The sequence below is a fragment of the Cololabis saira genome, chromosome 3 (genome assembly GCF_033807715.1).
Source record: "Cololabis saira isolate AMF1-May2022 chromosome 3, fColSai1.1, whole genome shotgun sequence".
NCBI classification, from domain to species: Eukaryota; Metazoa; Chordata; class Actinopteri; order Beloniformes; family Belonidae; genus Cololabis; species Cololabis saira.
In genome coordinates, this window is record NC_084589.1 from 7,472,450 (window position 1) to 7,486,117 (window position 13,668).

Consider the following 13,668-nt stretch of genomic DNA (forward strand, 5'->3'; position numbering starts at 1 on the left):
GCTGAAACTCTGCCGCTCTGTTATTAGCAGGCTGTATTTATCGGAAGCGCACGAACATGACCTTACATTGGTCATTTGACCTGCATAAACACAGATGTGATTTCATTAGTTACGAAGCATTTCCTCTTTTTCACACTACTGTCTCGTCCGACCTCACTTCTGCTTTTCCTGTTCAGACGGGTCTTCACTCCAAATAAGGGGCTTGCTTGTTCATCTTTTGCTTAGCGTGCCCTTATCCTGCCCTTTACTTTTTGCGTGTGCTGCACTTTTCACCAGCCGAACTTCCTAGCACCTCGATACTTGAACTCTGCATCTTCCTCTCACCCTGATGTTCGAACTTTGCACACACCTATTCATGCCACGCACACATATTTGAGCCGTCGCTTTAGATTGCAGAAGTCTGCACTCTGCTCTCACAATAATTGTTTAAGCTTTGCAATAATTGTTTATGATTATAATTGTTTATGATTATAGTCCCATTATATTCCCATATCAACCAGAGGTCAAACATGATTTCTTAATATGTCTCTGTAAGTCTACATTCTAGCTAAAGGAGATTGTCATAGCATTATTGCAAGTTATTATGGCCTAATAGCAGGTTATATGTTCCACACTAACTAACTAACTTACATCCTTGGAGTGTAATGTTAAGGGTACGTTTCTGAAGTTATGCAACTGCATATGTGTGATATGTGTTTCAAATCAATATCCTTTTTTCTCAACATTTTGACTTTTTTTTCGAAATTGTACTTCAACATTAATCTCGACAATTCAACTTTTTTCCCGACATTTCGACTTTTTTCTCGACATTTCGCCTTTTTTCTCGAAGTGCATAATGAAAAAAAATCTTCCTCCTCTAAAATATAATTTCTATTTTTCTCCTGCCTGGCCCTAATAATACTCTTCCATATAGATCAGCTACAACATGATTGTGGCTAAAAGTTCACGTTGAGAAGGACGAGGCTTCACAGTCAAGTCTCTGGATGTGTCTTTGCTGTTAAAGTTTGGTTAAATCTCTTTGTTTTTTCACGATACACTCACACACGCCAACCGGCTGCCCTAAACTGCCGCTTTCAGACACACTGATCAACCCCGGCGGAAAGATCTTGATTCCCGGCATCAGGGAAGCTGTGGCTCCCCTCTCCGATGACGAATGGAGAATGTACCAAGACATTGAGTTTGACATGGACGACTACAAGAACAAGATTGGTGTCAGCCAGCTCATGTACACCAACAAGGTAGGGAGAATGCAATCTAGTGGCGCTTTTACACTAGTACCTACTAGTACCTACTCGGCTCTACTCATCTCAGCTCTGCTCGACTCAAATCGGCCTGGTTTCTTTTCCATAACAATTCAGCACCTGGAGCAGAAGTAGGAGGTTGGAAAAGCTGCTGTGACGTATTTGATTGTGTATCTAAACGAAGAAGACAACAACACTAAAGATGTAGAACCTGGAGGAGATGATAGATGTGCTGCTGGGTCTGTGGCTTGTGTTTGATATCAAGTTAAAAAATGAGAGTGAGAGAAGCTTCAAGCGGCAACGCTTTAAAAATTTTTGTTAAATTGTCTCTGTGCTGCTGAAAAGTCAGCTGGAGCCGTGAGCAGCTATGAAGAGACAGAGCTGCTGATAGATCTGGTCGTTCCTTATCACCGTCTAGATCCCTTTTTAATTCTCTCCTCAGCACCAGGTTTATGAACATCTGCACCTCAGAGTTGGATCATGAAACAGACTTTTGCTGGTTGCTGGTTGAATAAAATGAACCAGAATCCGTCAGAGTCTCTTTCTCTGATTTCCTCCTCCTGACTCAGACGTCTGACTCCAACCCCCCCACCAATCGGTGGCCTGTAGTGTGATGATGTCAGATACAGCCGACTCAGCAGTTTAGAACCTCGGCAGAATAGTTACAGAAAAGTATCTACTCGGCACGTTAGACCCCTGGTGGGAAAGAACCAAACTAAGGCGAGTGGAGTCGGGCTGAGTAGGTTCTAGTGGAAAAGCGCCATATAAAATGTATCACAGGTGTGTTTGACGAACATGCGATCGCCACATGAAACGAGGTTTTCCTTCCGAAGGTGGACCTGCTGGCTCACATGTGGCGCTACCCCACCGTCTCCATCCACGGTATCCACGGGGCCTTCTCCGACTCTGGTACCAAGACTGTAATCCCTGCCAAGGTCACTGCCAAGTTCTCAATAAGACAAGTCCCCAACATGGACCCCGCTATGGTCAAGACTCAGGTACAACACCTCTTATGTGTCTTTTTTTCCAGTTTCTGGATTCTGACTGGGTTCAGCTGTCCTACACAGCTGCAAGGATTTGCTTTGAGAACGACACCGTTATTTTGTCTAAATGTACGCCACTTGGCTCCGGTAAAACTGTTGAACCACTGGTTCTTCGGTGTCACTCCTTCAGAGACCTCCCCCCTGAGATTGATGGTGTAATACTATTTTAGTCTTACTCCGATTAAAGTTACTTAGTGGTTAACATATATTCACAGAGGTATTTTTTCTCTTAGTTTCTGCTCTAATTGTCTTTTCCTGTGATTTAGGTGACAGATTATCTCCACTCTGTGTTTGCCAAAAGGAAGAGTCCCAACAAGCTGAAGGTCACGATGGTTATCGGGGCCAAACCGTGGCTAGCTAACACTCAGCATCCTCTTTATGAGGCTGGGAAAGCAGCTGTCAAGAGAGGTATGACTTATTCCACATCTGACACATAAATCTGCATCTAAATGATGATAACGTGGAGAGTATTTGTATTGCACTCACAGTTTGGTGGTGAATGTGGCAGTTGGCAGTTTTGTGGTGGTGCGTTAATGCACACCACACATTAGGTGTAGAGACTTTAACAAATAATAATAATAATAATAATAATAATAATAATAATAATAATAATAATAATAATAATAATACATTTTATTTGTTAGGCGCCTTTCATGGCACTTAAGGTCGCCGTACAACAATCAAAATATAAAAACACAATTTAAACAGAAAACAGCACAGTTTGCAGCAGAACAAAAAAGCGACTTGAATATTAATGGTGACATTATCAAAAAGATAATCCAACTATGTAGGAACAATTGGTTAGACAGACTGCACATTGGCAGATATAACTATTACAGGCTTTTTTACAAGTGCATTTCGTGCCGGACTTTGTGGCGACAAGAAGAAAAGGTCTACATCTACATTTTCGTGGTTAAAGCGTGTGAAGGTCGAGCCTTGTCTATGACAAGTCACGGCAGTCTCTCCGGTTTCTCCGGTCTCTCCGGTTTCTCCGGTCTCTCCAGTCCCTCCGGTCTCTCCAGTCCCTCCGGTCTCTCTCTCTCTCCTTCCGGTCTCCTCATTTGTGTCCATGATTGTCATATCCACTTGTTCAGAATGGAAGCCTGATGGCCCGCCGTGGCCCGCGCGCGGGCCGTCAGAGCGGCAACGGGATTTATGCACAGATTTTGCGTCAGATTGGAAAAAGTATGTGCAAGTTAAAACAACTTTTATGTTCATGGCGAGACACCGAACTTTGCCTACCTCTCATGGCGACGGCCTTAGATAAAAAGTTACAGTTTTCACTGTCAGTCATCGTCAATGTCTTACCTACTTTGTGACCGGGTTTGAGATGCATCAGCCCATCAGGGGCACGGATGCATAGTAGAAGACACGCGGTGCGTCCGAAATGCCATAGTAAAAAGTATATACTAAAAAGTATACTTAAGTTCGGCACTTTAGAGTAAATATCAGTAGTGTACATTAATTCGGACGTACTATTAAGAACGCATATGTCACTTCCTGCCATTGGGAGGAAGTGACGTGTCACGACAGCAGCAGCAGCACCGCTCCGCTCTTTCCCGTTTATTCTGGCCAAAACAAGATGACATTAGCTAATATTATTATATACAAATATTATAATATTAATATTATATAATAATATTATTATGTTTAATATTATACTCATGACATATACGTATCACTTAGCAACCAAACAACGCTGCATTGCATTGTGGGAAGTTTCTGCTCAGCTAGTGTCCATCAATCCACACTAATACATTTCTCCAGAATGAGTATGGATAGTACATACTATTGAGTACGTACTAATGTTTCGGACGCACTAAAAAATCTTGTATACTCATTTTGCATACTCATTAGGGTGGAAGTATGCGATTTCGGACGCAGCCACGACAATTCCTGGTGCCAACAGGTGGCGCTACAACCGATCCTGAATATTCCACCATACATGTTATTACTATGGACTTTGTGGCGACTATTATGCTATTACTATACAGATGAGCAGTACAATCAGAACATTAAATCTGAGGGGAAATTATCACTTATTCATTTCAATAGCAGAAGCCTACACGCAAATTTCAACAACATAAAGAATTATTTACGCACATTTGATAAACCATTCAGTATAATAGCAATATCCGAAACATGGATTGACAGGGAAAAAGGTGAAGACTTTCAACTAGAGGGGTATGAATCAGTGGCGTAGCCAGAAAAGAGACTTTGGGTGTGCACCAGCAATGACTGGGTGTGCCAAATTTTTTTTCAACAAAACTAGACGTTACACCTCCACAAACATTCAAAAGCATGTATATCCAACATTATTAACAGTGCAAAACATATCCACATGTTGTGTGTGCTTTCAATATATAATAAGTATAATAATATATATAATATAATAATTAGTAATATAATAACCACACTTTATGCATGTCCTAAAAAAAAAATCACAAAAACATAACCACACACACACACATAGCTGCCCAATGAAGCAAACATAGTGAAATATAACACTCATGCACTCAGAGCCATAACGTATCCACATTACGCATGATCAACAAAGCTATTTAACCAGAGGCAGAACACACCTATTTGGCTTAAGGTCGGCCTGATGGTTTTATTATAAAATAATAAAATAAAATAATATAATTTTCCCAAAAGGACAGGTTGGTCAGCAGAAATTCTAACCATACTGGGCATCTAGTTTTTTGTGCAACAAGCATTTTTAATAGCTTTGAATAAATTGCAAATCTTTCTTATGCAATCTTTCCATATAAATCATATTTAGATATTAATCACAGTAGCCTACCAAGTGGCTCTCCTACACTTCCACCTAATATTAGACCAACCTGTTGGCTTCCCCTGCCTGTCCTGATTCTTTCTCTCTCTTCCTCTCTTCTTTTTTTCTACCTCTCCATAAAGTTACCGTCAATCCAAAACACTCGCGCTCCAGCGCGTGCTCGCGGGGGCGCGCATTGGAGCTGCAGCTCATACTAGTGTGTGGGTCGGGGAGGAGAGAGGGGGGGCGGGTGAAGGAGCAGAGGGGCGCCTATAATGACGTGCTGCCTTTTATGTTTAATCATCATTACACACAAACGCTGTTAAATACAGAAAATGCACACTTCAAATCTTTTTTAAACATGAGCAACGAGAGGCTCCTCAGTCTCTCTGTGAGCGTCGTCGCTCTGACGGCTCTGGTCCTGTTGACGACTAAAAAAAGGCTCCACGGAGCAACTTGTAACAGGCAATGCTATCTGAATATGATGCAAACAGTTAATCTTGGATAAAACATCTTTGTCGTAGGAGTCTAAGACTTCAATAATGGACGGGAACTCATGTCCGCCATCCACCTTCCGTTTTATGAGTTGTCTGAAGGCTGATTTATGGTTCCGCGTTACACCGACGCAGAGCTACGGCGGAGGGTACGTAGCGACGCGCGCCGTAAGTTGTGCGAGCCGCGTACCCTACGCCGTAGGGTACGCCGTCGATTTAACGCGGAACCATAATTTAGGTTTAACAGTCCAGCTGCCACGACACATCACCTGACGGGGGTTTTACATGCAAAAATAAAAAATGTTATTTTGAATTATTTTGAACATCATGATTACATACTAATAGCCTAGATTAGCCTAGATTTAGAATACTTAGAAGACTATACCAAAAAACAAAAAAAAAATGCATCAAATTTTTGGGTGTGCCAGCTGTCTCTTTGGGTGGCACTGGCACACCCTGGCACACCCGTGGCTACGCCACTGGTATGAATTCAGGTATGAAAACAGAAAAAATAAGGGTGGTGGAGGAGTGGCTATGTTCATTCATAAATCATTAGAACTCACGGTACTGGAGGAAATGACAACTGTGGTTGATAATTTACTTGAATGCTTGACAATTGAACTTTGCATGGGAAGAAATAAAAATGTTATTGTTAGCTGTATTTATAGAGCACCGGGGTCAAATATGAATGCATTCAATGAGTGGATGGAAAGCACATTCTCAAAAAGAAGCAATAAAACAATTTTCGTATGTGGGGACTTCAACATAGATATATTGAATCCCAATAAACATCACACTACTGATGAATTTATAAATACTGTACACAGTATGGGTCTATTCCCAAGAATTACCAGACCTAGCAGAATAACATCTCATTCTGCCACTCTCATTGATAATATTTTCACTAATGACATTGAGAGCAAAACAATTAGTGGATTGCTAATCAATGACATAAGTGACCACTTGCCAGTGTTTACAGTTTATAATATCAATCACAGTATAAGATCAAAAAAGCAAACAGTATATAGACGAGTGAAAACGGAAGAAGCCATTAACACTCTTAAAAATGAATTAGGGGAGTATAACTGGGAAGTGATTTACAGAGAAAAGGATGTAAACCGTGCATATAATGAATTTCTGAGAATATTCTCCTCATTGTATGATAAGCATTGTCCAATCAAAAAATACAACCGAAAATGCAATACCAATTGTCCTTGGATTACAAAAGGTCTACAAAATGCCTGTAAAAAGAAAAATATACTTTACAGAGATTTCATAAAAAAGAGAACTAAAGAGGCAGAATATAGATATAAAAAATATAAAAATAAGTTAACCACTATTATAAGAGCAAGTAAGAAAGATTATTATAAGAGGTTATTAGATGATAATAAAAATAACATTAAAGGAATATCGGGAAAATATTAAATAATATAATAAATAGGGGTTCTAAACATAATAGTCTGCCTAACTATTTTATGGATAAGGATATTAAAAACTATAACATGAAAGAGGTGGCACACAGCCTCAATGAGTTTTTTGTAAGTGTAGGACCTGACCTTGCAAAAGAAATCCCTGACTCAGGTACATATGATGAATCCGTGGTAGAGAGGAATCATAACTCATTATTCCTACAAGCAGTGGATGAAAATGAAATTTTGAGTGTTGTTAAGAAGTGTAAGAATAAAGAGTCCACTGACTTAAATGATATTAATATGTCACTAGTTAAAAGGGTCATTGGGGGAATTTCAAAACCATTAACATACATCTGTAACTTATCATTTCAAACTGGTTCATTCCCTCAAAAAATGAAAATAGCTAAAGTCATACCTCTGTACAAGGCTGGAAACAAGCACCAATTCACAAACTACAGACCTGTCTCCTTGTTACCACAATTCTCAAAAATTCTAGAAAAACTCTTTAACAACAGACTGGATTCATTTTTAGAGAAGAACAGATTACTTGTAGAGAATCAGTATGGGTTTCGATCAAACAGATCTACATCATTGGCACTAATAGAGGCAATAGAAGAAATAACAAATGCAATAGATCGCAAACAGTATGCCGTTGGGATATTCATTGATTTAAAAAAGGCTTTCGATACGATCAATCATGAAATACTAATCAAGAAACTGGAAAAATATGGCATCAGGGGAATAGTGTTGGATTGGGTGAAAAGTTATTTAAGCGGGAGACAGCAGTTTGTGAAATTGGGTGACTGTGTTTCTCCATGCTTGGACATTGCATGTGGGGTACCCCAGGGGTCAGTTTTGGGCCCTAAATTTTTCATTTTGTACATCAATGATATATGTCAGATCTCTAAGTTATTGCATTTTGTATTATTTGCAGACGACACTAATATTTTTTGTTCCGGGGATAATTTACAAAAGCTACAAGAGGATATTACCATAGAAATGAACAAACTGAAAGAATGGTTCGACAGAAACAGATTATCATTAAATTTGAGTAAGACTAAAATAATGTTGTTTGGCAATTATACATTCAATTCAATTCAATTCAATTTTATTTATATAGCGTCTAATACAACAGAGTTGTCTCTAGACGCTTTACAGAGACCCATACCCAGAACATGACCCCCGAGCAGTTATTACATAAACAATGGCAGGTAAAAACTCCCCTAGTGGGAGAAAAACCTTAAGCCAAACAGTGGCAAGGAAAAACTCCCCTTTAGGAGGGAAGAAACCTTGAGCAGGACCAGGCTCATCAGGGGGGACCCTCCTGCCGAGGGCCAGACTGGTGGGTCAGGGACGGCAACAGCACAGCAGGCAGGTGGAAGCAGCAACGGGATGACCGGGGGTGGGGACCGCAGGCCAGCACACAGCTCCCGAAGCTCCGGCCCAATCAGCAAGTCCCAGGTTGGGGTGCAGGGTCAGGAAAAGACTTGTGCTCCGTAATGCAAGCTACAAGCCACCCACGGCCACCTGCAGGACAAAAGAGAGAAAAGGGAGGAGAAGGGGGGGGCAGCAACGGGATGACCAGGGGTGGGGACCGCAGGCCAGCACGCAGCTCCCGAAGCTCCGGCCCAATCAGCAAGTCCCAGGTTGGGGTGCAGGGTCGGGGAAAGACTTGTGCTCCGTAATGCAAGCTACAAGCCACCCACGACCACCTGCAGGTTCCGGTGTCCGGCAAAGGATGCTGCAACATGGACAAAAGAGAGAAAAGGGAGGAGAAGGGGGGGGCCAGCACAAGAAACCACAGGAGCGACTCTGACACACTAAAGTTTACACTACCTAGAGATTTACCAACACCAGCTAGAGGTTTACTAAACACTAACTATAGGCTTTACTAAACAGAAATGTTTTAAGTTTAGTTTTAAAGGTGGAGATGGTGTCAGCCCCCTTAACCCAGATTGGAAGTTGGTTCCATAGTAGTGGCGCCTGATAGCAGAACGCCCGCCCTCCAAATCTACATTTAGATACTCTAGGAACTACAAGTAAACCTGCACTCTGAGAACGGAGAGCTCTGACAGGAACATAAGGCACTATCAGGTCTTGCAAATAATGCGGAGCTAAGCCGTTTTGGGCTTTATACGCAAGTAATACAATTTTAAATTGGATTCTGAATTTTACGGGTAACCAATGGAGCGACGCTAACACTGGAGAGACGTGGTCTCTCCTGCTAATTCCTGTCAGTACTCGTGCTGCTGCATTTTGGATCAGCTGGAGCCTATTCAGCAAATTACTTGGACATCCTGCTAACAACACATTACAGTAATCTAGTCTAGAAGATACAAACGCATGAACTAGTTTTTCTGCATCACTCTGTGAGAGGATTTTCCTAATCTTTGCAATATTACGGAGATGGAAAAAGGCTATTTTACAAACCTGATTGACATATGGTTTAAACGACAAATCCTGATCGAAAATAACACCAAGATTTCTCACAGTTGCACTGGAAGCCATCGCAACACCATCTAATCCCTTCCTAAGATGCTCTGGACCAAGAATGATAACCTCTGTTTTATCTGAATTTAGAAGCAGGAAATTTCTGGACATCCAGTCCTTGATGTCCCTAAGACATGCCTGAAGTTTAACTAACGGTTCTGTTTCATCCGGCTTCATAGACAAATAGAGCTGCGTATCATCAGCATAACAATGAAAGTGTATGCCGTGATTCTGGATTATACTTCCCAGCGGCTGCATGTATAAACTGAACAAGATTGGCCCTAGCACTGAACCCTGCGGAACACCATAACAGACCCTTGACTGTTCTGAAGAAACCTCATGTACATGAACAAACTGGAACCTGTCAGATAGGTATGATTTAAACCAACATAGAGCTGTCCCTTTAATCCCAACAACATGCTCTAACCTGTGCAGTAAAATGCCATGATCTATAGTGTCAAAAGCAGCACTGAGGTCCAGTAGAACCAGTATGGACACTAATCCCTTATCTGAGGCCATAAGGAGGTCATTCGTGACTCGAACAAGTGCTGTCTCTGTGCTATGATGCATTCTGAACCCTGACTGAAAGACTTCAAACAGATCATTTCTATACAAATAGTCACATAACTGGCTTGAAACTGCCTTTTCCAGAATTTTAGACACAAATGGAAGGTTGGAAATTGGTCTATAATTAGCTAAGGTGTCTGGGTCAAGAGAAGGTTTTTTAAGTAAAGGTTTAATTACTGCGACTTTGAAAACCTGTGGTACATATCCTAAACTTAGGGATACGTTAATTTGGTCCAGTATTGTCGTACCAATAAGAGAAAAAATATGTTTGAATAGACGAGTCGGGATGGGGTCTAACATACATGTGGTTGACTTAGCTCTATTAACGAGTGAAGTCAGCTCAGGGAGGTCTATAGGATCAAAACAGTCTAGAGACAAGTCAGAGCCTAGGGAAGTCGCTAAAGCTGAAGAAACACCTACAACCGGCTGGTTGATTTCTTCTCTAATTCTCGCGATTTTACTGTTGAAGAAGCCCATAAAGTCCTCACTACTGAGAGCTGCAGGAATGCACGGCTCAACAGAGTTGTGACTCTTTGTCAGCCTGGCTACAGTGCTGAACATTAAATACTAAGATAAGAATAAAAATAGATGGAGTTGAAATAGAAAGAGTTAATGAAATAAAATTTTTGGGAGTAATCATAGATGATAAAATCAACTGGAAATCACACATCAAACATGTACAAAGTAAAGTATCAAGAACCATTGCCATTATAAATAAAGTTAAAAAGGTCTTGGATCAGAAATCACTCCACACTCTTTATTGTTCCCTGGTCTCACCATATTTTCAATACTGTGCAGAAATCTGGGGCAACAATTACAAAACATCTCTACAGCCATTAACCATAATGCAAAAAAGAGCAATAAGAATAATCCACAATGCTGACTACAAGGAACACACAAACCCATTATTCCTGAAGTCCAAAATACTCAAATTTATGGATATTGTGGGCTATCAAACAGCGCAAATAATGTTCAAAGCAAAAAATGATCTGTTACCAACAAATATACAGAAATTATTTAGTATTCATGAGGGAAGATATGGTTTAAGGGGCAAAAGTAATTTTAATGTCACATTAATACGCACAAACAGGAAAGGTTTTTGTGTTTCAGTCAGCGGGGTGAGGCTATGGAACAAGTTTTCAATGGAATTAAAGCAATGTCCAAATATTAAACCGTTTAAAATAAAATACAAAGATATTATTTTTCAGAGGTACAGGGATGAGCAAAATGCTTGGGTGCAATGATACAGTGTTTAATTTTTATTTATCTATTTTTATCCTTATTTTCTTACACTAGTCAGTAGCCTATGTTGCTACAATGTTTTTATTGTCTTGTTTTGGTTGTTTTTGTTTTTTTATTTTTATTATTTATTTTTTTTTTTTTTTATTATGTTTGCATAATGTTATGTTCGCATGTGTTAGCTAGTCATATTTAAGGAGAGGGGGTGAGAGTTTATAAGTTTTACTTCTTCTCACTCCCTTTCGAATATGTACTTGTTATGTCTCATGTTAAGACGATTGTCTTATTTTCTTTCTTTTTTTATATATGATTCATATTCGAAATAAACACTACTACTACTACTACTACATGTCTTCAGGCTCAGTCTACAATTATTCACATTAGTTTTCGACCAGATCAAAGAATGTATTGCTGAGTTACAGCCAATTGGTGTTTCATGGCGAGCCTTAAAAATTACCTCAAACTTCGCCGGATAACTACTGTCAAGCCCTCTGGTAAAAACTTAAAGGTTTCACAGAAAAAGAAGGAAAAACGCTCCTCAGTGTTGTCAGAGAGAGAGAAACGCAGCATTGAGCTCTCTTTTTACTCTCTCTCTATTTACAAGCATGTTTTCTGCATCATACTGGAGACTTTGTGTGCATTAACTATGTATAAAACATCCAATCTTCTACCAGTTTTCAACATGGATCCAGATCTGATTCGTGAGGGAGGGACCATCCCCATCGCTAGAACCTTCCAGGACGTGACCGGGAAAAGCATCATCATGATGCCCATCGGAGGCTTTGATGACGGACTGCACTCCCAGAATGAGAAAATGAGCAGGTTAGACTTCACGGATTTAAAATCTCAGATATTATCATCACTACTACTCGTGTTTATGAGATTTCTTGTCCCTAAATCACATGGAAACTATGCTTTTGAAGCGTAAAGCCGTCTCTACTCAATGATCACATCTAGAAAAGGAAGAAACAGCTGACTTAAAGGCCTTCCAGGTTACAGTAGACATTCCTAACGTGGATGCTGCGGTAGCTTAAAAGCAGAATAAAAGATTCTCGGCGCAGCCCCAAAGGGGGCTGTGCAAATCTCTGTAGCCGCTGACAGCAAAGTGCAGCAGGGAGTCGTTTTGTTGTTGCTCTTGGGAGTAATGGACCCATCTGTTTATGTGAAGATTTATATAACTATTTACATGGGCATGTGTGTACAAATATATAGAAATATTCAACTATGTGTATGTATGTATAGGTAAGTGTGTGAGTATAATTATATTATAGTTAGTTATTATACTGTAAATACTTGTTAATAAATGATTAGTGAATGGGGGTAGGATTAAATAAGTTTACACTTCTTCCTGCTCCTTTTTGCATATGTAAATTAAGATATTAGGTGTTAAAGGATGAAATCCTTTTTTTTTTGTTTTCTTGTCTTCTCTTTTAATTGTTGTCTTTTACATGTACAAAATCAAATCAAATCAATCAAATCAATCAATCAATTAAATGTATTTCTCTCATGGAAACTGGATTTTTGCTCCTTGCAGGTACTCACATATTATCTTTGTCAATTCTTTATTTCCCTCTCAGGTACAACTATATTGAAGGAACGAAGTTATTCATCGCGTACCTGAATGAAGTGAGCCAGATAAAGAAGACTAGCGTGTGAAAGATAAACCATCCATCCATCCATCCATCCATTCATCCATCCATCCATCTGAACATGCTGTGATTCCTATGGTTTCTTTTTTCAGACAAAAGAAAAGAAAAAAGAAACCATAGGATATCTATCTGAAGACATAATGAACACAATACAACTATGCTGTGATTCCTCATTGGTTGAAATCCTTTTCTGGTGCAGTTTTCATCAGCCTCTTTTCAAATGTGATAGTTGTTCTGATTCATGCAAAGTCAGACTGTGTAAGTGCACACGTGGTAAATGCATGTTCTGGCTCTCTGGAAACGCGTCTGGAGACAACTTGCATCGTAATAGATGCTATATAAATGAAAATGAATTAAAAGCTGTGCAATGCAAGAATGTGATTTCTTTATTTATTTATCTATTCATAAATGTGGTGTTTTTCCAAGTTAAATATCTGAACCATCTGGTACACATTCTTCATCAGACATTCATTCACCACTCACACATGGAAAGCTTTTACAGAAGAACCATGAGCCAATGAGGACAAACGCTGTATGTAAATGTTTGGCTGCCAGCTACGTTGTCTGATGTAAGAGCGCTCTGGAATCTCAAGGCAACAGCGCATTTTCTATTTTCCAATTAATCTGACAACCATCAGAAATATAGCAAAACATCTTAACGTTTGATTTAGTGAGCTATAGTTCTCTAAAATGGTAGCTGGCAGTGGTGTGTTAGTGTCTTTCCTGGTCAGGAGATGTGCAGTTCAGTAGTCAGCTGGCA

The 13,668-nt window shown here is 39.9% G+C and overlaps 1 protein-coding gene across 1 annotated transcript in view; it reads left to right on the plus strand.

Moving 5' to 3' along the window:
• The window catches only part of LOC133440844 (cytosolic non-specific dipeptidase-like), a 28,576-nt gene extending 15,298 nt beyond the window's left edge, over positions 1-13,278 (plus strand). Inside the window, exons 8-12 of the mRNA XM_061718172.1 lie at positions 1,078-1,238; positions 2,075-2,239; positions 2,551-2,692; positions 11,934-12,081; positions 12,837-13,278. Coding sequence (XP_061574156.1) covers positions 1,078-1,238; positions 2,075-2,239; positions 2,551-2,692; positions 11,934-12,081; positions 12,837-12,915 — 695 coding nt within the window. The 3' untranslated portion in view covers positions 12,916-13,278. The remainder of the gene's footprint in view (positions 1-1,077; positions 1,239-2,074; positions 2,240-2,550; positions 2,693-11,933; positions 12,082-12,836) is intronic.
• The last annotated feature ends 390 nt before the right edge of the window (positions 13,279-13,668 follow it).